Genomic DNA, 24,132 nt, shown 5'->3' with positions numbered 1-24,132 from the left:
CGAACCTGCTAGTGAGTATCCTGTGCCTCCTGTACATTCTTCCCAATGGCAGGAGCGAGAAGAGAGCATGGCCTATGTGAAACAATATTTCCAAGGTAGGATAGTGTACATTTAGAGTGGGGCGTTATGCTGCCATGTCCTCACATGGTCCATTTTGTAGATGGCATGTAATGTTTAGGAATGTCTCAGCCTTGTTATACAGGTCAGAAACAGGCCTTTTGATTAATCAAATACACATGAACTCCCCACATTTCCATCAACTCTTCCCACATTTCATCATTCATCTACACACCAGGTAACTCGCAGTGGAAAGGGAGATCACATTCATTCATTGGAATGAGAGATGTTTCCTATGGCGGGAGAGTCTAGGACCAGAGGACCCAACCTCAGAATAGAGGGGCCTCCTTTTAGAACGGAGATGTGGTGGAATTTGTTTTGCTAGAGCTTGCTGAATCTGTGGAATATATCTATATGTCTTGATTGGTCAGGACATGAAGGGGTATGGGGCTGAGAGAAAAAATGCATTGGTTATGATGAAAGGCAGACTTGATGGGCCAAAAAGCCTAATTCTCCTATATCTTCTGGTCTCCTGGTGTAAATGGACCATGGAATTGCCACCACTGCAAGTTGTAATTCTATGCAAGGTATTCCTCTATTTAAATTTTTATTTAGTAGATACAGTACAATAACAGATCCTTCCAACCCAATGATCCCATGTCACCTAATTACACCCTTGTGACTAATTAACCTGCTAACCTTTGGATGAAAACGGAGTACCAAGAGGAAACCCATGTGGTCATGAGGAGAGGAGAACGTACAAACTCCCTTGAAACAGCAGCGGAAATGAACTCGGGTTGCTGCTTGTAATAGTGTTACTATGCTGCCCTTAACCACTATGCTATTTTGTCACCCACAGTACACAGTATTGGTAATAGTGACTTTAAATATATTGTATTTGATTAAGCCGGCGAGAGCCTTGAAGCAAGTCACCTGACTCGAGGGTATTATCAAATGATGCTTACTTGAAGGCCATTTTCTGTCTTTTTGTGAAGACGTAGTATTTTATTTCTTCATTGGTTGTAAATACATTAGCGTGACCTTGTTGTTTGTGGACATTATATGTAATTGTTTTGCAGAATTATTTCACTTGTAATCCAGTTGATATCAGAATGTGTGGTGACACTTGTGGGCTGCTCCCAGCGTGCCCTCGGATATGTTGGTTGATACAAATGATGCTTTTCACTATATACATGTGGCAAATAAACTCACAACTTGAAACTAATCCCGAGCAGGTTGTGAGGAGATAATCAGCCAGTCTTGTAAACCTCTTTCACAAACATTTTCAGATATTGGCAGTTTCCTTCCAAACTAATTGTGGTCTGTTTCTTAGAAAATAATTAATGGTTGCAATATGCCTTTAATTTAAAAAAAAATAAGTGGGCTGTTTTTAATATTGCAGGGAAAGCGAAAAGAAAAAACAAAGCTGACAACCAAACTCAATATTTCAGCTGGTGATCTAAGAGCTGAGTATGTTTTTCATTTTCATTTGAAACATTACATTTTTAGGATAAAGATTGAAATTAATGTGAATATTCATCCTCATGCCCATTGCTAACAAGGTTAACATTTACTAGCTGTTATTGATACTCGTGTTACACTTCATGATTCAATAAATCCATTATGATGGATGGGGGCTTTTGGGATTTTTGAGGTTAGGAGTACAAGCCATTATCCTAACAATACCAAACTAACTTAATTAACTTTGCCTCCAACTTTCACCCTGCCCTCAAGTTTACCTGGTCCATTTCTGACACCTCCCTCCCCTTTCTAGATCTTTCTGTCTCTGTCTCTGGAGACAGCTTATCTACTGATGTCTACTATAAGCCTACTGACTCTCACAGCTATCTGGACTATTCCTCTTCTCACCCTGTCTCTTGCAAAAATGTCATCCCCTTCTTGCAATTCCTCCGTCTCCACCGTATCTGCTCTCAGGATGAGGCTTTTCATTCCAGGACGAGGGAGATGTACTTTTTTTTTTAAAGAAAGGGGTTTCCCTTTCTCCACCATCAATTCTGCTCTCAAACGCATTTCCCCCATTTCACGCACATCTGCTCTCACTCCATCCTTCCGTCACCCCCCTAGGAATAGGGTTCCCCTGGTCCTCACCTACCACCCCACCAGCCTCCGGGTCCAACATATTATTCTCCGTAACTTTTGCCACCTCCAACGGGATCCCACCACTAAGCACGTCTTCCCCCCCCCCCCGCTTTCCGCAGGGATCGCTCCCTACGCGACTCCCTTGTCCATTCGCTCCCCCCCCCATCCCTCCCCACTGATCTCCTGGCACTTATCCTTGTAAGCGGAACAAGTGCTACACATACCCTTACACTTCCTTCTTTACCACCATTCAGGGCCCCAGGCAGTCCTTCCAGGTGAGGCGACACTTCACCTGTAAGTCGGCTGGGGTGATATATTGCGTCTGGTGCTCTGGATGTGGCCTTCTATTTATTGGCGAGACTCGACGCAGACTGGGAGATCGTTTTGCTGAACACCTATGCTCTGTCCACCAGAGAAAGCAGGATCTCCTAGTGGCCACACATTTTAATTCCACGTCCCATTCCCATTCTGATATGTCTATCCATGGCCTCCTCTACTGTAAAGATGAAGCCACACTCAGGTTGGAGGAAAAACACCTTATATTCCATCTGTGTAGCCTCCAACAGTTAGTCCTGACGAAGGGTCTCGGCCCGAAACGTTGACTGTACCTCTTCCTAGAGATGCTGCCTGGCCTGCTGCGTTCACCAGCAACTTCGATGTGTGTTGCAGATATTTTATATGCCCAGTTTGCACATCCGGATTCCAGCCTGTAATTCCTCACTCTGGCATCGGAGGAGAGAACTATTTTGCATTTGAAAAATATATCATTTTCTTTTGTATTCCTGTATACTGTACATAAGAAAAATCTTCATGATTGCATTTTTTCCTTTTCGTACAGAATTGCAAAATTAACAGAAATGAATGAAGGACATTTAAAACTTATCATGAACTCTAAAGTTCTTAAAATGGGTAAGTAGATGACTATAGTAATATTATTGCTCTACTCCAGCAGGGGTGGCAACCCTATGGTATGCCAATCAATGTAACTCTGTCCAAGATTTGGGTCCATGTTCTGAAATGCGTTTGCCCCACTGCTATATCATTGGATCTTTGCAGCCAACGGATAATGACCATGATTAGAATTAATTAATTAATGGCTCCGTCTGTCTAAGTAGACAATAGATGTGCCCGGTTTTTCGGGGCACACACCTGGACGATGAATATGGAGATCTTGGGCTGCCCAGACATCAAGATCCCCCTCTCGGCCTCACGGATGTGGTCCAAAGGAATGCGAAGCAGTATATTTGGCATCAGCTTGGCTGCAGGAGCTGCCGGGTGGGAGGGGGGGGTGGGGGTGATGTGATACATCATCCAACCACCTTAGGGGCTCCACTCCGGATTTGTGTAGGGTTTACTCCTTAGCCTTCTCTTCTCCCAAAGATACCCACAAGGCAGTGGGATCGGTAACCCTGGATAGGGGCCCATACCGGGTACAGTCAGCTGGAGCCAGCTGAGCCTGGGTTGTCACGCCCTGTAGTAGTGATATATGGAGCCACTACCCGATTAGAACTAAAGAACAGTGGAAAAAATTGTTGGCACGCAGCATGCAGTGCTGCCCCTCAATTCTTTAAACCCCACGCATAATTAAAAAGACATATAATTATCTTTTCTGCTAAATGAAGCAGTGAATGATTTTTTTTTTTAACAACACGAGCAGTGAGATGTTTCCTTAGGGCACACCTCACGCCAGCTTGGCACTAGCAAGGCAGTTGCACAAACACATGATGTTAAATGATGTAGTTTAAAATCCTCATGGACCTGGTGTACACATCAGTATTTGGATATTAAACAGTTGACCATTGGCTATGCTCCGCTTATTTTTTTTCTTCAGTCATTTATGAATGAAAATTGGAAATTCAATGATAAAATAGCAAATATCGTCTGCAGTTTTGTGCCACCATGAATATTTTTCACAGTTCTTTTTAAAAGATTAATATTAAGTTTTAAGTTTTTTTAGAGTGATTCATTCATTTCAATCTGTCTTTTGTTACTTTTTTTTAAATAGTAAAACGATGAATAAATGAAAATGAGCAACACTCATTCTGCATTATGGAAAAAAGTTCATAATTATTATTACCGGTTCATTAACGAATGATAATCTTGACTCAAAATTACCATGGCATGCAAGAGAATTTTTTAAGATTATCGCCAATTTTGGTCCATGCTCTGAATAGGTTTTCCAGCACTACTCTGTCATTGGGTCCTTGCAACCAACAGATAATGACCATAATTAGAACTAAGGAACAGTGAAACACTATTGTGGAAAATAATTTTGTCTTGGGATATGGAACTAGCAAAATTAGCAAAAAACGAGGCTAGTTAATCCTGTTTTGTCTCTTACCCATAAATGCTGTGTGGTTAGACATAAATCTTAAGTGAATCACTGTGTTCTTTTAGAAAACTATCTGACTGTTTTTTCCAGATCAATCTCTTGCTGAGCAGAATGTGAGAAATAATTCGCTGATCATGGTTATGCAAATAACTGTCACCGAGGAAGAAGCAAAAGAGCAGGAGATGGTCTTCCAAGAAGAGCTAAAGGAACAGGATGAGCGGAAAGCCAAAATATCTAGGACCAGGAAGGGGGCTGAAATTTTGGCACAATATGGTAAGTTTACCTAAACGGAATTGGAATAGCGTTTTAGGCCCTTCACTCTCGCGTTAATGGATCTTTCATCTGAAACAGGAGTACGAGGGGTGATTGAGAAGTTCGTGGCCTAAGGTAGAAGGAGTCTATTTAGAAAACCTAGCACACTTATATTTCAGCATAGTTCCCTCCTACATGTACACACTTAGTCCAGCGGTTGTGGAGCATACGGATCCCTTCTTTGTGGAAGTGGTCCACAGCAGGGGTGATTGATAAGTTCGTGGCCTAAGGTAGAAGGAGATGAGTTATTAACTTCAAACTTTCTGCATTATCACTGAGTTGAACAGCACGTGCATGTAACAAGAGCGTCTTGGACCTCCAGGTGGTCCACAGCAGGGGTGATTGATAAGTTTGTGGCCTAAGGTAGAAGGAGATGAGTTATACAGCTCTTGTTACATGCACATGCAGTTCAACTCTGAGTGAAAATGCAGCAAGTTTGAAGTTAATAACTCATCTCCTTCCACCTTAGGCCATGAACTTATCAATCGCCCCTGCTGTGGACCACTTCTGAAGGTCCAAGACACTGACTTCTACAAAGAAGGGATCCGTATGCTCCATGACCGCTGGACTAAGTGTGTAAATGTAGGAAAAATGTCTTGACGAAGGGTCTCGGCCTGAAACGTGGACTGCACCTCTTCCTACAGATGCTGCTTGGCCTGCTGCATTCACCAGCAACTTTGATGTGTGTTGCTTGAATTTCCAGCATCTGCAGAATTCCTGTTGTTTGAAAAATAAATGTGCTAGGTTTTCTAAAATTGACTCCTTCTACCTTAGGCCACAAACTTATCAATCACCTCTCGTACTTTGCAAATTTAGTTACCCTACTTTTAAGCTTCTACCTGAATGGATTAGTAGATTCACTACTGTGCAAAAGTCTTGGTTACATTACAAATAGCTAGGGTGCCTAAGACTTACGCACAGTACTGTAAATGCCTAATTCTTGATACTGGTATTGGTGAAGAAGACATTTTGGTTCAGTTTATCAATTCAAGCAATATTTTAAATGTTATAAACAATTCTTCTGCCATTCTGACCTTGGCTGAGGAAGCAGGCAGCATTTCAATCATTTTCTATGCCATTGCGATGCCAGCCATGCGTTAAATAGGTTTGGAATGAAATCTTGATATCTAGCCAGCAACCTCAACTGGTACATTTGGATTGAATTGGATATAGTCATATTGTTGATTTCCCATTAGACCATAAGACATAGGAGCAGAATTAGGCCATTTGGCATATCGTGTCTGCTCCTCCATTGCATCATGGCTGATTTATTATCCCTCTCAACCTCATTCTCCTGCCTGTTTGTTGTGGTCTCTGATTCTTAACTCTCTTCTATACAGTTGTGATTATTTTGGTCTAAATTTGGCTTTAACTTGATTTTATATCTCCTCCTCTGCCCCCCCCCCACCAGGAGAGTACAGTAACGTTCCGTATCTAGAAATTGCAGACCAGAAAGGGAGGCCCATTCCTATTCCAGCTGTGGAGAAAAAGGTACATTGCTTGTACTGATGGATAAGTTTCAAAATATCCATACTTGAACTTTCTAATCCTATCCCTACAATTAAATGTAGAGTAAGGGAGCTGGAATCCCTAAGGCAGTCTGACATTGCCTTCAACCTTGTTCTGGCAACTCTTGTGACGACATTGGTGCCAAGCTGTATCAGCCCTTGCCTTTCCCTTGGGCAACATCGGTGTCATGGAGAGGGGAGACTTGATGCTTGGGCAACTGCCGGTCTTCCATACAACCTTGCCCAGGCCTGTGCCCTGGAGAGGACACTCCGGCATCACCTTACCGCGACGGCACAATACAGGCAAGACTTCCCAGGCGCAGATCCATGGTCTTGCGAGACTAACGGATGCCACCAAAAAATGATTCAATGTAGAAGGGAAATCTGTGGAACCAATTTGCACAAAAGTTGTAGAGCCTATACTATATTGCACTATTCTTTGGCACACAATGTTGTGCTGACCTTTTAATCCTTTCCTTCCACTTAGCCCCTCCCTCCCATTTTTTGAGTCTCTTAAATGTCCCTAATGTAAATGCCTTCATCATCCCTGCAGTGTGTTCCATGCACTTGCCTCTCTCTTCCCCCCCCCCACCCATACTTTGCTCCAATCAAGCTTTGAGTTGTGTCTTGCATTAGCCATTGCCACCCTGGGAAATGTGGGGTGTGGAGGAAATAGATGGTGGCTGTCCACTCTATTTATGCCTCTTATCATCCTGTTCACTGCTATAAGGTCTCCTCTCATCTTCCTTTGCTCCAAAGAGAAAAGCCCAAGCTTGCTCAAACTTGCCTCATAAGATATGCTCTCTAATCCAGGCAGCTTCCTGGCAAATCTCTTCTGCGCTCCCTTAAAGCTTACACATGCTTCCTATAATGAGGTGACCAGAACTGAACACAATACTCCAAGTGTGGTCCAACCAGAGTTTTGTAGAGCTGCAGCACTGCCTCATGGCTCTTGAGCTCGATCCAACAATTACTGAATGCCAATACTCCATATGGCAGTGTCAACTTGCACGGCGCTTTGAGGGATCTGTGAACTTGGACCACAAGTCTATCTACATTCTATCCATAAATTATTTAAAGGAACTTTCTCCAAGCGTAGATAAGGAATTAATCTTTATTTCCACTTTCCTGAGACAGGAGAAGTAATAAATCTTTCAATGTATTTATGCTATTGGTGCTCTCAAGATGCTGTTTGGTACTTGCTACTGTACATTTAGTGCCTTCATAAAATGACCTGTAACTCTTTAAAATTAATACATGTGATGGATAATGTGGGAGAAGAAATTGTGAATTTTACCCAATCTTTGTTCTACATAGTAAATTGTGATGATTTTCGTGGTAATAAATTGCTTTTATGAAAAGGAAGGGGCTAGAGCAAAGCATTTTTATCTGTATCTTTGATTTCTCCTTTCACCTCAGGAAGTATCAGTATTAATTCCTTGCTTTTATAAAAGAAGTTCATCAAAGCTAAACAGTTCTAAAGAGCATCTCAGTGCTTCAGGATGAGTTTTCTTTCTCCACTTGTGGAAAACAGTAATGGAGGATTAGTTGCCAGTATCTAATTCTGCTGTTCCTCCACATGCACTTAGTGGCATAAGACATAGAAGCATTAATGGGACATTTGGCCCATCGAGTCTGCTCTGCCATTCTATCATGGCTGATTTATTGCCCTTCTCAAACCCATTCTCCTGCCTTCTTCCCATAATTTTGACACCTATACTCATCAAGAACCTATCAAACTCCGCTTTAAATATACCCAATGACTTGTCCTCCACAGCTGTCTGTGGTGAGGAATTCCACACATTCACCATCCTCTGGCTAAAGAAATTCCTCCTCATCTCTTTTCTAATGGGATGTCATTGTATTCTGAGGCTGTGTCCTCTGCTTGTAGACTCTCCCAAGATTTTGTATGTCCTCTGCACATCCACTCTATCTAGACCTTTCAATATTCATTACGTTTCAATGAGGTTCTCCACCCCCCCCCGCCCCAAACTCCAGAGAGTACAGGCCTAGACCCATCAAATGCTCCTCATACATTTACCCTTTCATTCCTGGGATCATTCTCGTAAACCTCCTCTAGATATTCTCCAATGTCAGCACATTCCTCCTTGAGTATGGGGACCAAAGCTGCTCTCAATAATAGAAATATGTTTGGGCTATGCCTTTTAAAGCCTCAGCGTTACATCCTCTCTCTTGTATTAGAAGCTCCATCCATATTAGTCAGGGATGTGACTGCCTGTGGCTTTAACATAACTTAATACAATGCTTGCATTTTAGTCTGTTTTTCTCATTCTCAGGATTTAAAGCTGCTAATGTCCTTTTCCAGTCTAGTCACTCAGGGGATGTGGGAAGTAAAGCTACCCCATTTCAACATTTTGAAAAAAAGTTTCATTTCTTGCTAGGCACTTCTGTTAGCTATGACATTACATGAAAAAGGCAGAGCCGTCATGAAGAAGAGAGATTATGCATCGGCATTATTATGTCTGTTGGATGCTGATGAAGAATTTAGGTGAATATTTTTTTAAATTTCATTTTTATTATGATTGGCATTAAAGAATATTGTGGATTCATTAACTGTGTCGTTCAGAGCTGTTGCCCACACAGACTCTTTTTCTTGTATTCCTGAGTCTGCCAGAATATTTCAATATGCATGCAATCAACTACAGCAGCATTTGATACAATCTTTTGCCCAGAGTACATGGAACAGTACAGCACAGAACAGGCCCTTTTGGCCCACAACGTTAAACCAATTTATTTATCACATATACCATCGAAACATACAGTAAAGTTTATTGTTTGTGTTAATAACCAGCACATCCAGTGATGTGTTTGGGGCAGCCGGCAAGGTCACGACACGTTCCAGTGCAGCACAGTATGCTCAGCAGAATAAAGTTCACAGTGAATTCATGATCAATGTACATATACAACCCTGAGATGCATTTTCTTGTGGGTGTTCTCCTAAATCCAGTAAGCATAATGGAATCAACGAAAAACCGTACCAACTTGTTCCTTCAACCAGTCTGCAAAAGAGGACAAAATCTGCAATTACAAAAAAATGAGTAATTATAAATAAATCACGGTAAATATCAAGAACATGAGATGAAGAGTCCTTGAAAGCGTGTCCATTGACTGTGAGAATATTTCAGTGATGGGGCAGGTGAAGTTATCCTCTTTGGTTCAAGAGCCTGATGGTCGATGGGTAGTAATCTGATGGTACAAGTCCTGAGGAACAACCTCTCTTGCCTGGACATTGACCATATCCTTCCTTCTCTGCATATTCAAAAGTTCAAAGTACATTTTATTAAAGTATGTATACTTTATACACCCTTGAGATTCTTCTCCTTACAGGCAGCTATGTATGTGCCTGTTAAAGAGTCACTTAAACGCTCCACGCTATCTGCCGTCACCACTCCTGGCAGTGCATTCCAGGCCCCACCACCCATGTTTAGAAAATAAAACACAAAAAAACCTGCCTCTCATGTGTCATTTATATCGCCCCCCCCCCAGCCCCAAATCATCAATACATGTCCTCTAGTACTAGACATTCTAGACAGACATTTTTACTAGTGAACAATTTTAAGCTGGGGAGAGAAACTCATTACTAAAATCAGCAAATTAGTGTTTTACTTCAGAACCAGTATTAGATACCTAGCAATTTTTGCTTGATCACATTGTGCTCCCCCATACACAATTAACTTTACCCAAAAATAGTGTTTTTTTTCTCCTTGCCTGTCAGTTCTATTTTTCCTTCTTTCCAATTACACCATTTTTTCGTACTGCGCTTTGCTTACTAAATATTCATGCTCAATTGCTGCTAGTTTTCACAATGTATGCTTATGCTCTTTTTCACTATTTTATATTGTCGTAACTTGCAGTAATTTTGTCCTGCACGGTACTGCTGTCACAAAACAAATTTCACAACATTTGTTAGTGACAATAAATCTGATTTTGATGTTAGCAGCACATATTCCATCTGGGTAGCTTCTAACCTGACAGCATGAACATTGATGTCTCTAACTAACCATAAATTCTTCTTTCTTCCCACTGCCCCCCCCCTTAACATTTCCCCTTCTGGTTTCCCTTGTGTCCCTTCTCTTCACCTGCCTATCATCTCCCTCTGGTAACCTCCTTCCCTTTCTCCCATGGTCCATTCTCCTCTCTGATTTCTTCTTTTAGCCCTTACTACTTCCATCTGTCACCTCCCAGCTTCTCATTTCACACCCACTTACCTTCTCCCTCAACTGGTTTCATCTACCATCCCCTAGTTTGTACTGCTTCCCCTCCTCCTCCCCCCCCCCCCCAAAATCTTAATCTGGCTTCTTCCTCCTTCCTCTCCTGTCCTGATGAAGGATGTCAGCCTGAAACTGAAATGTCAACTCTTTATTCCTTTACATAAATGCTGCATTCAACCAGAATTTTGTGTGTTACCTGATGCAGGAAGTATTATGTTTGTACAGAAAAGCACTTGTATAGTGATACAGTGCCGCTTATGTTGCAAACACGTCCTAAGTACTTTCCTCTAAACTGCAGTTGCTATTGAAATGTTAAGTATCCCTCCCATTGTAAACATGTAATTAACAAAGCAGACTTCAAGCTGTAATGTTTTCCTGTAATTGAAGTATTGACGTGGAACTTGCATCTTAGGAAGTGTCGGTCTGAGCTCCTGAACACGGTAGATAACCATGCAGTTCTGCAACTGGAAATCGTCTGGTGTTTTCTTCAGCTGGAGCAGCTCGACTGTCTTCGTGATGCAGAAGAGAGACTAAAACGGGCCCAAACTCGGCTGAATAACTGCTATGGGGAGAATCTGGAGCGACTTTATAACCTGAAGGTCTACTCTCCATCTATTTTTTAAACTTGTTGGATAATCTTGCTCTACTTTGTCAGAAGTCATCTATTACTTCAGTGCCCATCTTAACTTGCTGCTTAAGGCAAAATGGTACAATGCCGTTTGTGAACGTTGCCTGGGGGAAGACCTCCTGTAGGCTTGCTGACTTGCCCATGTTGTTTTTCACAGGGCAGCACTGCCAATGAGCAGGTGCTGTACTTGCGGTTGAAGCTACTTCAGGGAGTGGTGCTGTTTCACAAAGGAAAACTGCAGGAAGCAAGGAATCATCTGAATGAGGTGTGGCTTTTACCTGTCTTCATTTCTTTGTAATCATTAACTTTCTGCTTAATCAGACATAAGCCATAGGAGTGGAATTAGGCCATTTGGCCTGTCGAATCTGCACTGCCATTCTATCATGGCTGATTTATATCCCTCTCAACCCCATTCTTCTGCCATCGAACTTGTAACCTTTGACTCCCTTACTAATCAAGAATCTTTCAATCTCTCTTTTAAATGTACCCAGTGACTTGACCTTTACAACTATCTGTGGCAATGCATTCCACAGATTAATCATAAGAGCAGAATTAGGCCATTCAACCCACTAAGTCCACTCTGCCATTCCATCATGGCTGATTCCGGATCCCACTCAACCCCATACACCTGCCTTCCCGCCGTATCTTTTGGTGGCCTTACCGATCAGGAAACTAACAACTTCTGCCTTAAATATACCCACAGACTTGGCCTCGACTGCGGTTCGTGGCAGAGCTTTCCACACACTTATTTCTCTCTGGCAAAAAAAAATTCCTCCTTGCCTCTGTTCTAAAGGGTCACCCCTCAATTCTGAGGCTGTGCCCTCTGATTCTGGAAACCACCACCATAGGAAACATCCTCTTCACATCCACTCTTTCAACATTCAGTAGGTCCTTTCAACATTCAGTGGGTTTCAATGAGGTTCCCCCCCCCCCACTCTCTTCTAAATTCCAGTGAGTACAGGCCCAAAGCTGCCAAACACTCTGCATGTGTTGACCTCTTCATTCCTGGAATCATCCTTGTGAACCTCCTCTGGACTCTCTCCAATGACAACACATCCTTTCTGAGATATGGTGCTAAGTGGAACCTGTCCAGTGCCTTTAACAGGTTCAACATTCTCTCACATAAAAATGCTGGTGAACGCAACAGGCCAGGCAGCATCTCTAGCAAGAGGTACAGTCGACGTTTCGGGCCGAGACCCTTCGTCAGGACTAACTGAAAGGAGAGATAGTAAGAGATTTGAAAGTGGGAGGGGGAGATCAAAAATGATAGGAGAAGACAGGAGGGGGAGAGATGGAGCTAAGAGCTGGAAAGTTGATTGGCAAAAGGGATATGAGAGGATCATGGGACGGGAGGTCTAGGGAGAAAGAAAGGGGGGGAGCCCAGAGGGATGGACAAGGAGTATAGTGAGAGGGACAGAGGGAGAAAAAAAGAGAAAAAATAAATTAATAATAATAATAAATAACAAATGGGGTACGAAGGGGAGGTGGGGCATTAACGGAAGTTAGAGAAGTCAATGTTCACTGGCAGCCAACCAGAAAAGGCCCCTTTTATTCCCACTCACTGCTCCTGCCTGTCAGCCATTCCTCTATCCATGCTAGTACCTTTCCTGTAATGCCATAGGATTTTATCTTGTTAAGCAGCCTTGTGTGGCACCTTATCAAATGCCTTTTGAAAATCCAAGTAAATGACGTCCACTGCCTCTCCTTTGTCCACCCTGCTTGTTACTTCCTCAAAGAACTCTTAACAGATTTGTCATCAAGATTTCCCTTTACAGTGACCATGCTGACTTTGATTTATTTTGTCATTAGGTGTCTTCTGGCTAAATAAATTCCTCCTCATCCTGTTCTAAACACCCTTGATCCTGGTTCCAGATTCCCCAACTGTTGGAAACATTCTCTCCACATCCACTCTATCTAGTCTTTTAGTATTCGATCCCCATCATTCTTCTGTGCTCCAGTAAATACATGCCCAGAGCCATTAAGTGCTCCTTGTATGTTAACCCTTTCATTCCTTGGATCCCACAGTGATGTTTGCTTTATTTAGCAGCAATCTACATTGGGGTAGAAGCTCCCCCTCAGTTACCCAGGAGAATTGTGCACGTGAAGTGGCTCTGCCGTACCTTACTTCTGAAATTGGGGCCAATTGCCTTCGTCCGAGAAAGCTCATCTAGTTTCTCCCAAAGTTAATGATGGGGAAAGAACTTCTAAACTTGGCAGAAGTATCACGGTTGTGTATTGAGCATCAGTCAGTAACATCTGATTTCTACCCCTTGTCTTCTATTCTTCTTACAAAAGCAAGGCCTGATGGTGTGGAAGCTGGGAAAGGTAGTGAAGATAGTGCTAGGATTTGATAAATTGCCATCTTGCCAAACTGTTATGGGTTTTTCAATTCTATTAAAGTGATTTAAAAAAAAAATTAGTGTCAAAACACGAAGTATGAATCACGAAGTTCAGACCTGAAGTTTAAAACACAAAGTATGTTTCTGCAAACTTCATTTTCTATTAAACCAAAATTGATTACCTTATGCTTTCTCAATAGTAGACTCTAATTGAAATGAGAAGTCTAATTGATGTGTGGTCGGGGCACTGAGAGCATTAGTGCTGGGAAGTTCTAGCGATCAGAGCAGCCATAATCTATGGCAGGACTTCCCAGGCTTTTTTATGCCATGGACCCCTACTATTAAACGAGGGAGCTGTGGACCCCAAGTTGGGAACTCCTGATCTGTGGAGTCATACAACACAGAATTGGGCTGTTAGGCCCAACTTGTTATCCAAGGTAGTCCTATTTGCTGCTTTTTGGCCTATAACCATGTCTTATCTTTATACCTGTCAAGCTGTCTTCTAAATGTTATTATACCTGCCTTAATATCTTCCTCTGGCAGCTCATTCCATGTTCACACGTGTTTTTTTAAATTATCAATTAAGTTACTATTACATCTTCCCCCTTTCATACAAAAAATGCTGGTGAACGCAGCAGTTCAGGCAGCATCTCTAGGAAGAGGTACAGTCGATGTTTCGGGCCGAGACCCTTCGTCAGGACTAACTGAAAGAAGAGCTAGTAAGAGATTTGGGAGGGGGAGGGGAGATCCAAAATGATAGAAGACTGGAGGGGGAGGGATGGAGTTGAGAACTGGAAAGTTGATTGGCAAAAGGGATGTGAGAGGATCATGGGACGGGAGGCCTGGGGAGAAAGAAAAGGGGAGGGAATCTCAGAGGATCGGCAAGGAGTTATAGTGAGAGGGACAGAGGGAGAAAAAAGAGAGAAAAAATAAATAAATGATATGGGCTACGGAGGGGAGGTGGGGCATTAACAGAAGTTAGAGAAGTCAATGTTCATGCCATCAGCTTGGAGTTAGATTAGTCCTGACGAAGGGTCTCGGCCCGAAACGTCAACTGTACCTCTTCCTATAGATGCTGCCTGGCCTGCTGCATTCACCAGCAAGTTTTGCGTGTGTTGCTTGAATTTCCAGCGTCTGCAGATTTCCTCATGTTTGCGTTCCCCCTTTCATATTAACCTTTTTCCCTCTACATCATGATTTCCCAAATCTGGAGGAAAAACCTGCTCCATTCACTGCAGTCAAGAGGGGTGTATATAAGTTCAGTGTGGACAACCTTTTTCCCCTAGAGTTGGGGAATCAAGAAGCAGAGGGAACAAGTTTAAGGTGAGTAGGGAGAGATTTAATACGAATCTGAGGGGCAGCTTTTTCATGCAGAGGGGGTCAGAATATGGTGTGAGCTGTCAGAGGGAATGGTTCAGGCAATTACATTAACACATTTAAACAGTTATTAGACTGATACATGGATAGGAAAGATTTAGAGCAGGTGTTCCTAACCTGGGGTCCACGGACCTGTCGGTTAATGGTAAGGGTCCATGGCATAAAAAAGCTTGGGAACCCCAGATTTAGAAGAATATGGTCCAAATGCGGGGAACTGGACCTAGCTTAGCTGGGAATCTTGGTCACTGTGGACCAGTTGGGATGATAGGCTTGTTTCAGTGCTTTGACACTATCTATGCCTCCTCATGATTTTATGCTCTATGTGAACACCTCTCAGTCTCCTAGTGTACAGCAGCAGACAGCATCCAGAAAGTTGTCAGCAGAACTCATTCACTAAATTTCACACTTCTCTGTTTGTCTGGAATTCAAAATACATTCTGCACCATGTAGAATTGTCTGTAAGTTCCACCTAAGTACAACTGTTATATTTTTCTTTTGAATACAGACCAGTTTCTGTCCCTATTGGTGCTGGACTGTCAGATTTTATGAACTACCAAATGCCATTAATACCCCAACAGAATTGTTAACTTCTGGATTTTTGCAGTATTATGTATTTCCACAGTGAACTTAGAAGTTTAAAAAGGTACACATTAGATGAGACCCTGGTGGTCAGCTTACAGGGAATGAGGGAACCACGCAAAATGCTGGAGGAACTCAGTAGGTCGGGCAGCATCTATGGAGGGGAATAAACGTTTGATGTTCGGGGTGACACCCTTCATCAGGGCTCTGTTTTGATATAGGCACTTGGCCCAAAACAGCAACTGTTTATTCATTTCCATAGGTTCCACCTCAGATACTGAGTTCCTCCATTTTGTGTGTGTGTGCGCGCGTCTCTGCGTTTCCAGCATCTACAGAATCTCTAGTGTTTAGGGAACTGGGGAGTCGAACAGAAGCACAGGAACTTGGGGCCCCAGTGAGACAGAGGGGAGTGTGGCATCCTGGGCCTCTGAAATGAAAGGGAATGTGGCAAGCATTACCTGCTAAGCTCTATACTGAACCATCCAGAGTTCCAGAGAGTTGGATGGCAAGTTGTTGGACTCTACTGCGCTTGAGTACATGGCATTAGTCTTTTTAACGTTGGATCTTTATGAAGAAGTAAATTACCTGTGCTCCAAATCCTACCTTGAATGCAATAAACTTAAAATGTGGACCAGTTTAAATGAAAAAGATGCCATGTTGCCTTTTTCTGCTGTGTGGCTAGTTAAATGCCAATATTTTCATGGTTGAAGTGCTAACTCATTGCCATTTGCTTTACACCATGCTGACACTCAGCACACATGTAAGCATGTCTGAATGACCTGCTCCCCCCACCCCAACTCACAGACACACACACTCATCCTGAATTGGCCGCTACATCCTCTTTTGCTGCTGTTTCATATATTTATATGACTGCTTGCCCTTTTATAATAGTACCAGTAACATTATACTGTCTCACATAAACCTGCACCTTGCACTTTATATCAATCTGTCAGTCTTCAGCCCATGTCACTCAGGGACCTGTGCTAATTTTACTTTGTGACTGTCTGTGCTGGATCATAACTCTGTGCTATGTGGTCTGTGTGAGTGTCTGTGCTGGATTGTGTGGTCTGTATGAGTGTCTGTGGATTGTAAATGTTGTGTGGTCTGTGTGAGTGTCTGGATTGTAACTGATCTGTGTGAGTGTCTGTGGATTGTAACTGTTGTGTGATCTGTGTGAGTGTCTGTGCTGGATTGTAATTCTGTTCTGTGATCTGTGTGAGTGTCTGTGGATTGTAAATGTGTGATCTGTGTGAGTGTCTGTGCTGGATTGTAATTCTGTTGTGTGATCTGTGTGAGTGTCTGGATTGTAATTCTGTTTGGTCTGTGTGAGTGTCTGCTGGATTGTAATTCTGTTGTGTGATCTGTGTGAGTGTCTGGATTGTAATTCTGTTGTGTGATCTGTGTGAGTGTCTGTGCTGGATTGTAATTCTGTTTGGTCTGTGTGAGTGTCTGTGGATTGTAATTCTGTTGTGTGATCTGTGTGAGTGTCTGTGCTGGATTGTAATTCTATTGTGTGGTCTGTGTGAGTGGATTGTAACTGTTGTGTGATCTGTGTGAGTGTCTGTGGATTGTAATTCTGTTGTGTGATCTGTGTGAGTGTCTGGATTGTAACTCTGTTGTGTGGTCTGTGTGAGTGTCTGGATTGTAACTGTTGTGTGATCTGTGTGAGTGTCTGTGGATTGTAACTGTTGTGTGATCTGTGTGTGTGTGTGCTGGATTGTAATTCTGTTGTGTGATCTGTGTGAGTGTCTGGATTGTAACTCTGTTGTGTGATCTGTGTGAGTGTCTGGATTGTAACTCTGTTGTGTGATCTGTGTGAGTGTCTGTGGATTGTAACTGTTGTGTGATCTGTGTCTGTCTGTGCTGGATTGTAATTCTGTTGTGTGATCTGTGTGAGTGTCGATTGTAATTCTGTTCTGTGATCTGTATGAGTGTCTGTGCTGGATTGTAATTCTGTTGTGTGGTCTGTGTGAGTGGTCTGGATTGTAACTGTTGTGTGATCTGTGTGAGTGTCTGCTGGATTGTAATTCTGTTGTGTGATCTGTGTGAGTGTCTGGATTGTAACTGTTGTGTGATCTGTGTGAGTGTCTGTGCTGGATTGTAATTCTGTTGTGTGATCTGTGTGAGTGTCTGCTGGATTGTAATTCTGTTGTGTGATCTATGTGAGTGTCTGGGTTGTAACTCTGATCTGTGTGAGTGTCTGTGGATTATAACTGTTGTGTGATCTGTGTGAGTGTGCTGGATTGTAATTCTGTTGTGTGATCTATGTGAGTGTCTGGGTTGTAACTCTGATCTGTGTGAGTGTCTGTGGATTATAACTGTTGTGTGATCTGTGTGAGTGTGCTGGATTGTAATTCTGTTCTGTGATCTGTGTGAGTGTCTGTGGATTGTAACTGTTATGTGATCTGTGTGAGTGTCTGTGCTGGATTGTGTGTGATCTGTGTGAGTATCTGGATTGTAATTCTATTGTGTGGTCTGTGTGAGTGTCTGGATTGTAACTGTTGTGTGAGCTGTGTGAGTGTCTGTGGATTGTAACTGTTGTGTGATCTGTGTGAGTGTCTGTGGATTGTAATTCTGTTGTGTGATCTGAGTGAGTGGATTGTAATTCTGTTGTGTGATGTGTGTGAGTGTCTGTGTTTGGATTGTAACTGTTGTGTGATGTGTGTGAGTGTCTGTGTCTGGATTGTAACTGTTGTGTGGTCTGTGTGTGTCCTGGATTGCAATTCTGTTGTCTGATCTGTGAGTGTGGATTGTAATTCTGTTGTGTGATCTGTGTGAGTATCTGTGGATTGTAATTCTGTTGTGTGATCTGTGTGAGTGTCTGTGTCTGGATTGTAACTGTTGTGTGGTCTGTGTGTGTCCTGGATTGCAATTCTGTTGTGTAATCTGTGTGAGTGTCTGTGGATTGTAATTCTGTTGTGTGATCTGTGTGAGTGTCTGTGCTGGATTGTAATTCTATTGTGTGGTCTGTGTGAGTGGATTGTAACTGTTGTGTGATCTGTGTGAGTGTCTGTGGATTGTAACTGTTGTGTGATCTGTGTGAGTGTCTGTGCTGGATTGTGTGTGATCTGTGTGAGTGTCTGTGGATTGTAACTGTTGTGTGATCTGTGTGAGTGTCTGGATTATAACTCTGTGGATTGTAAATTTTGTGTGATCTGTGTGAGTGTCTGTGGATTGTAAGTTTTGTGTGATCTGTGTGAGTATCTGTGGATTGTAACTGTTGTGTGATCTTTGTCAGTGTCTGTGCTGGATTGTAATTCTGTTGTGTGATCTGTGTGAGTGTCTGTGCTGAATTGTAATTCTGTTGTGTGATCTATGTGAATGTCTGGATTGTAACTGTTGTGTGATCTGTGTGAGTGCTGGATTGTAATTCTGTTGTGTGATCTGTGTGAGTGTGCTGGATTGTAATTCTGTTGTGTGATCTGTGTGAGTGTCGATTGTAATTCTGTTGTGTGATCTGTATGAGTGTCTGTGCTGGATTGTAATTCTGTTGTGTGGTCTGTGTGAGTGGTCTGGATTGTAACTGTTGTGTGGTCTGTGTGAGTGTCTGGATTGTAACTATTGTGTGATCTGTGTGAGTGTCTGTGGATTGTAACTGTTGTGTGTGTGAGTGTCTGTGCTGGATTGTAATTCTATTGTGTGGTCTGTGTGAGTGGATTGTAACTGTTGTGTGATCTGTGTGAGTGTCTGTGGATTGTAATTCTGTTGTGTGATCTGTGTGAGTGTGCTGAATTGTAATTCTGTTCTGTGGTCTGTGTGAGTGGTCTGGATTCTAACTGTTGTGTGGTCTGTGTGAGTGTCTGGATTGTAACTATTGTGTGATCTGTGTGAGTGTCTGTGGATTGTAACTGTTGTGTGATCTGTGTCAGTGTCTATGCTGGATTGTAATTCTGTTGTGTGATCTGTGTGAGTGTCTGTGCTGGATTGTAATTCTGTTGTGTGATCTGTGTGAGTGTCTGTGGATTGTAACTGTTGTGTGATCTGTGTGTGTCTGTGCTGGATTGTAATTCTGTTGTGTGATCTGTGTGAGTGTCGATTGTAATTCTGTTCTGTGATCTGTATGAGTGTCTGTGCTTATTGTGATTATTGGTGTGGTCTGTGTGGTGCATTTACGGATTGTAACTGTTGTGTGATCTGTGTGAGTGTCTGCTGGATCTGTTGTGTGACTGTGTGAGTGTCTGGATTGTAACTCTGTTGTGTGATCTGATGTGGTCTGTGGATTATAACTGTGTGTTGATCTGTGTGAGTGTGCTGGATTGTAATTCTGTTCTGTGATCTGTGTGATGTCTGTGCTGTGTGAGTGTCTGTGTGGATTGTGTGTGATCTGTGTGGTATCTGATTGTAATTCTGTTGTGTGGTCTGTGTGAGTGTGTCTGGATTGTAACTGTTGTGTGATCTGTGTGAGTGTCTGCTGGATTGTAATTCTGTTGTGTGATCTGTGTGAGTGTCTGGATTGTAACTCTGTTGTGTGATCTGTGTGACTGTCTGTGGATTATAACTGTTGTGTGATCTGTGTGAGTGTCTGTGCTGGATTGTAATTCTGTTGTGTGATCTGTGTGAGTGTCTGCTGGATTGGTGTCTGGATTGTACTTCTGTTGTGTGATCTGTGTGAGTGTCTGTGGATTGTAACTGTTGTGTGATCTGTGTGAGTGTCTGATGTGAATGTCTGGATTGTAATTCTGTTGTGTGATCTGTGTGAGTGTCTGTGGATTGTAACTGTTGTGTGTGTGAGTGTCTGTGCTGGATTGTAATTCTATTGTGTGGTCTGTGTGAGTGGATTGTAACTGTTGTGTGATCTGTGTGAGTGTCTGTGGATTGTAATTCTGTTGTGTGATCTGTGTGAGTGTCTGGATTGTAACTCTGTTGTGTGGTCTGTGTGAGTGTCTGGATTGTAACTGTTGTGTGATCTGTGTGAGTGTCTGTGGATTGTAACTGTTGTGTGATCTGTGTGAGTGTCTGTGGATTGTAACTGTTGTGTGATCTGTGTGTGTGTGTGCTGGATTGTAATTCTGTTGTGTGATCTGTGTGAGTGTCTGGATTGTAACTCTGTTGTGTGATCTGTGTGAGTGTCTGTGGATTGAAATTCTGTTGTGTGATCTGTGTGAGTGTCTGTGGATTGAAATTCTGTTGTGTGATCTGTGTGAGTGTCTGGATTGTAATTCTGTTGTGTGATCTGTGTGAGTGTGCTGGATTGTAATTCTGTTGTGTGATCTGTGTGAGAGTCTGGATTGTAACTGTTGTATGGTCTGTGTGAGTGTCTGGATTGAAACTCTGTTGTGTGGTCTGTGTGAGTGTCTGGATTGTAACTCTATTGTGTGATCTGTGTGAGTGTCTGTGCTGGATTGTAATTCGGTTTGATCTGTGTGAGTGTCTGTGGATTGTAACTGTTGTGTGATCTGTGTGAGTGTCTGTGCTGGATTGTAATTCTGTTGTGTGATCTGTGTGAGTGTCTGCTGGATTGTAATTCTGTTGTGTGATCTATGTGAGTGTCTGGGTTGTAACTCTGATCTGTGTGAGTGTCTGTGGATTATAACTGTTGTGTGATCTGTGTGAGTGTGCTGGATTGTAATTCTGTTCTGTGATCTGTGTGAGTGTCTGTGGATTGTAACTGTTATGTGATCTGTGTGAGTGTCTGTGCTGGATTGTGTGTGATCTGTGTGAGTATCTGGATTGTAATTCTATTGTGTGGTCTGTGTGAGTGTCTGGATTGTAACTGTTGTGTGAGCTGTGTGAGTGTCTGTGGATTGTAACTGTTGTGTGATCTGTGTGAGTGTCTGTGGATTGTAATTCTGTTGTGTGATCTGAGTGAGTGGATTGTAATTCTGTTGTGTGATGTGTGTGAGTGTCTGTGTTTGGATTGTAACTGTTGTGTGATGTGTGTGAGTGTCTGTGTCTGGATTGTAACTGTTGTGTGGTCTGTGTGTGTCCTGGATTGCAATTCTGTTGTCTGATCTGTGAGTGTGGATTGTAATTCTGTTGTGTGATCTGTGTGAGTATCTGTGGATTGTAATTCTGTTGTGTGATCTGTGTGAGTGTCTGTGCTGGATTCTAACTCTATTGTGTGGTCTGTGTGAGTGGATTGTTTCTGTTGTGTGATCTGTGTGAGTGTCTGGATTGTAATTCTGTTGTGTGATGTGTGTGAGTGTCTGTGTCTGGATTGTAACTGTTGTGTGGTCTGTGTGTGTCCTGGATTGCAATTCTGTTGTGTAATCTGTGTGAGTGTCTGTGGATTGTAATTCTGTTGTGTGATCTGTGTGAGTGTCTGTGCTGGATTGTAATTCTATTGTGTGGTCTGTGTGAGTGGATTGTAACTGTTGTGTGATCTGTGTGAGTGTCTGGATTGTAACTGTTGTGTGATCTGTGTGAGTGTCTGTGCTGGATTGTGTGTGATCTGTGTGAGTGTCTGTGGATTGTAACTGTTGTGTGATCTGTGTGAGTGTGCTGGATTGTAATTCTGTTCTGTGATCTGTGTGAGTGTCTGTGGATTGTAACTGTTATGTGATCTGTGTGAGTGTCTGTGCTGGATTGTAATTCTGTTGTGTGATCTGTGTGAGTGTCTGTGGATTGAAATTCTGTTGTGGTGTGATCTGTGTGAGTATCTGGATTGTAATTCTATTGTGTGGTCTGTGTGAGTGTCTGGATTGTAACTGTTGTGTGAGCTGTGTGAGTGTGCTGGATTGTAATTCTGTTGTGTGATCTGTGTGAGAGTCTGGATTGTAACTGTTGTATGGTCTGTGTGAGTGTCTGGATTGTAACTATTGTGTGATCTGTGTGAGTGTCTGTGCTGGATTGTAATTCGGTTTGATCTGCTGTGGATTGTAACTGTTGTGTGATCTGTGTGAGTGTCTGTGGATTGTAATTCTGTTGTGTGATCTGAGTGAGTGGATTGTAATTCTGTTGTGTGATGTGTGTGAGTGTCTGTGTTGTGGATTATAACTGTTGTGTGATCTGTGTGAGTGTGCTGGATTGTAATTCTGTTCTGTGATCTGTGTGAGTGTCTGTGGATTGTAACTGTTATGTGATCTGTGTGAGTGTCTGTGCTGGATTGTGTGTGATCTGTGTGAGTATCTGGATTCTGAGTGAGTGGATTGTAATTCTGTGTGATGTGTGTGAGTGTCTGTGTCTGGATTGTAACTGTTGTGTGGTCTGTGTGTGTCCTGGATTGCAATTCTGTTGTCTGATCTGTGAGTGTGGATTGTAATTCTGTTGTGTGATCTGTGTGAGTATCTGTGGATTGTAATTCTGTTGTGTGATCTGTGTGAGTGTCTGTGCTGGATTCTAACTCTATTGTGTGGTCTGTGTGAGTGGATTGTTTCTGTTGTGTGATCTGTGTGAGTGTCTGGATTGTAATTCTGTTGTGTGATGTGTGTGAGTGTCTGTGTCTGGATTGTAACTGTTGTGTGGTCTGTGTGTGTCCTGGATTGCAATTCTGTTGTGTAATCTGTGTGAGTGTCTGTGGATTGTAATTCTGTTGTGTGATCTGTGTGAGTGTCTGTGCTGGATTGTAATTCTATTGTGTGGTCTGTGTGAGTGGATTGTAACTGTTGTGTGATCTGTGTGAGTGTCTGGGATTGTAACTGTTGTGTGATCTGTGTGAGTGTCTGTGCTGGATTGTGTGTGATCTGTGTGAGTGTCTGTGGATTGTAACTGTTGTGTGATCTGTGTGAGTGTCTGGATTATAACTCTGTGGATTGTAAGTTTTGTGTGATCTGTGTGAGTGTCTGTGGATTGTAAGTTTTGTGTGATCTGTGTGAGTATCTGTGGATTGTAACTGTTGTGTGATCTTTGTCAGTGTCTGTGCTGGATTGTAATTCTGTTGTGTGATCTGTGTGAGTGTCTGTGCTGGATTGTAATTCTGTTGTGTGATCTATGTGAATGTCTGGATTGTAACTGTTGTGTGATCTGTGTGAGTGCTGGATTGTAATTCTGTTGTGTGATCTGTGTGAGTGTGCTGGATTGTAATTCTGTTGTGTGATCTGTGTGAGTGTCGATTGTAATTCTGTTGTGTGATCTGTATGAGTGTCTGTGCTGGATTGTAATTCTGTTGTGTGGTCTGTGTGAGTGGTCTGGATTGTAACTGTTGTGTGGTCTGTGTGAGTGTCTGGATTGTAACTATTGTGTGATCTGTGTGAGTGTCTGTGGATTGTAACTGTTGTGTGTGTGAGTGTCTGTGCTGGATTGTAATTCTATTGTGTGGTCTGTGTGAGTGGATTGTAACTGTTGTGTGATCTGTGTGAGTGTCTGTGGATTGTAACTGTTTGATCTGTGTGATTGTCTGTGCTGAATTGTAATTCTGTTCTGTGGTCTGTGTGAGTGGTCTGGATTCTAACTGTTTGGTCTGTGTGAGTGTCTGGATTGTAACTATTGTGTGATCTGTGTGAGTGTCTGTGGATTGTAACCGTTGTGTGATCTGTGTCAGTGTCTATGCTGGATTGTAATTCTGTTGTGTGATCTGTGTGAGTATCTGTGCTGGATTGTAATTCTGTTGTGTGATGTGTGTGAGTGTCTGTGTCTGGATTGTAACTGTTGTGTGGTCTGTGTGTGTCCTGGATTGCAATTCTGTTGTGTAATCTGTGTGAGTGTCTGTGGATTGTAATTCTGTTGTGTGATCTGTGTGAGTGTCTGTGCTGGATTGTAATTCTATTGTGTGGTCTGTGTGAGTGGATTG

General features: G+C 42.5%; 1 protein-coding gene across 7 annotated transcripts in view; it reads left to right on the top strand.

Annotated features, from left to right (window-relative positions):
* The window catches only part of LOC134344525 (NEDD8 ultimate buster 1-like), a 55,327-nt gene that overhangs the window by 13,833 nt on the left and 17,362 nt on the right, over positions 1-24,132 (top strand). For all 7 annotated transcript variants that reach the window (XM_063044476.1, XM_063044478.1, XM_063044482.1 and 4 more), the window contains exons 4-10: positions 1,460-1,527; positions 2,996-3,066; positions 4,580-4,762; positions 6,213-6,292; positions 8,712-8,818; positions 10,954-11,140; positions 11,327-11,434. In XM_063044476.1, the coding sequence (XP_062900546.1) occupies positions 1,460-1,527; positions 2,996-3,066; positions 4,580-4,762; positions 6,213-6,292; positions 8,712-8,818; positions 10,954-11,140; positions 11,327-11,434 (804 nt within the window). The remainder of the gene's footprint in view (positions 1-1,459; positions 1,528-2,995; positions 3,067-4,579; positions 4,763-6,212; positions 6,293-8,711; positions 8,819-10,953; positions 11,141-11,326; positions 11,435-24,132) is intronic.

Source organism: Mobula hypostoma, chromosome 3, assembly GCF_963921235.1.
Source record: "Mobula hypostoma chromosome 3, sMobHyp1.1, whole genome shotgun sequence".
NCBI classification, from domain to species: Eukaryota; Metazoa; Chordata; class Chondrichthyes; order Myliobatiformes; family Myliobatidae; genus Mobula; species Mobula hypostoma.
This window is presented reverse-complemented; position numbering and strand designations above follow the sequence as displayed.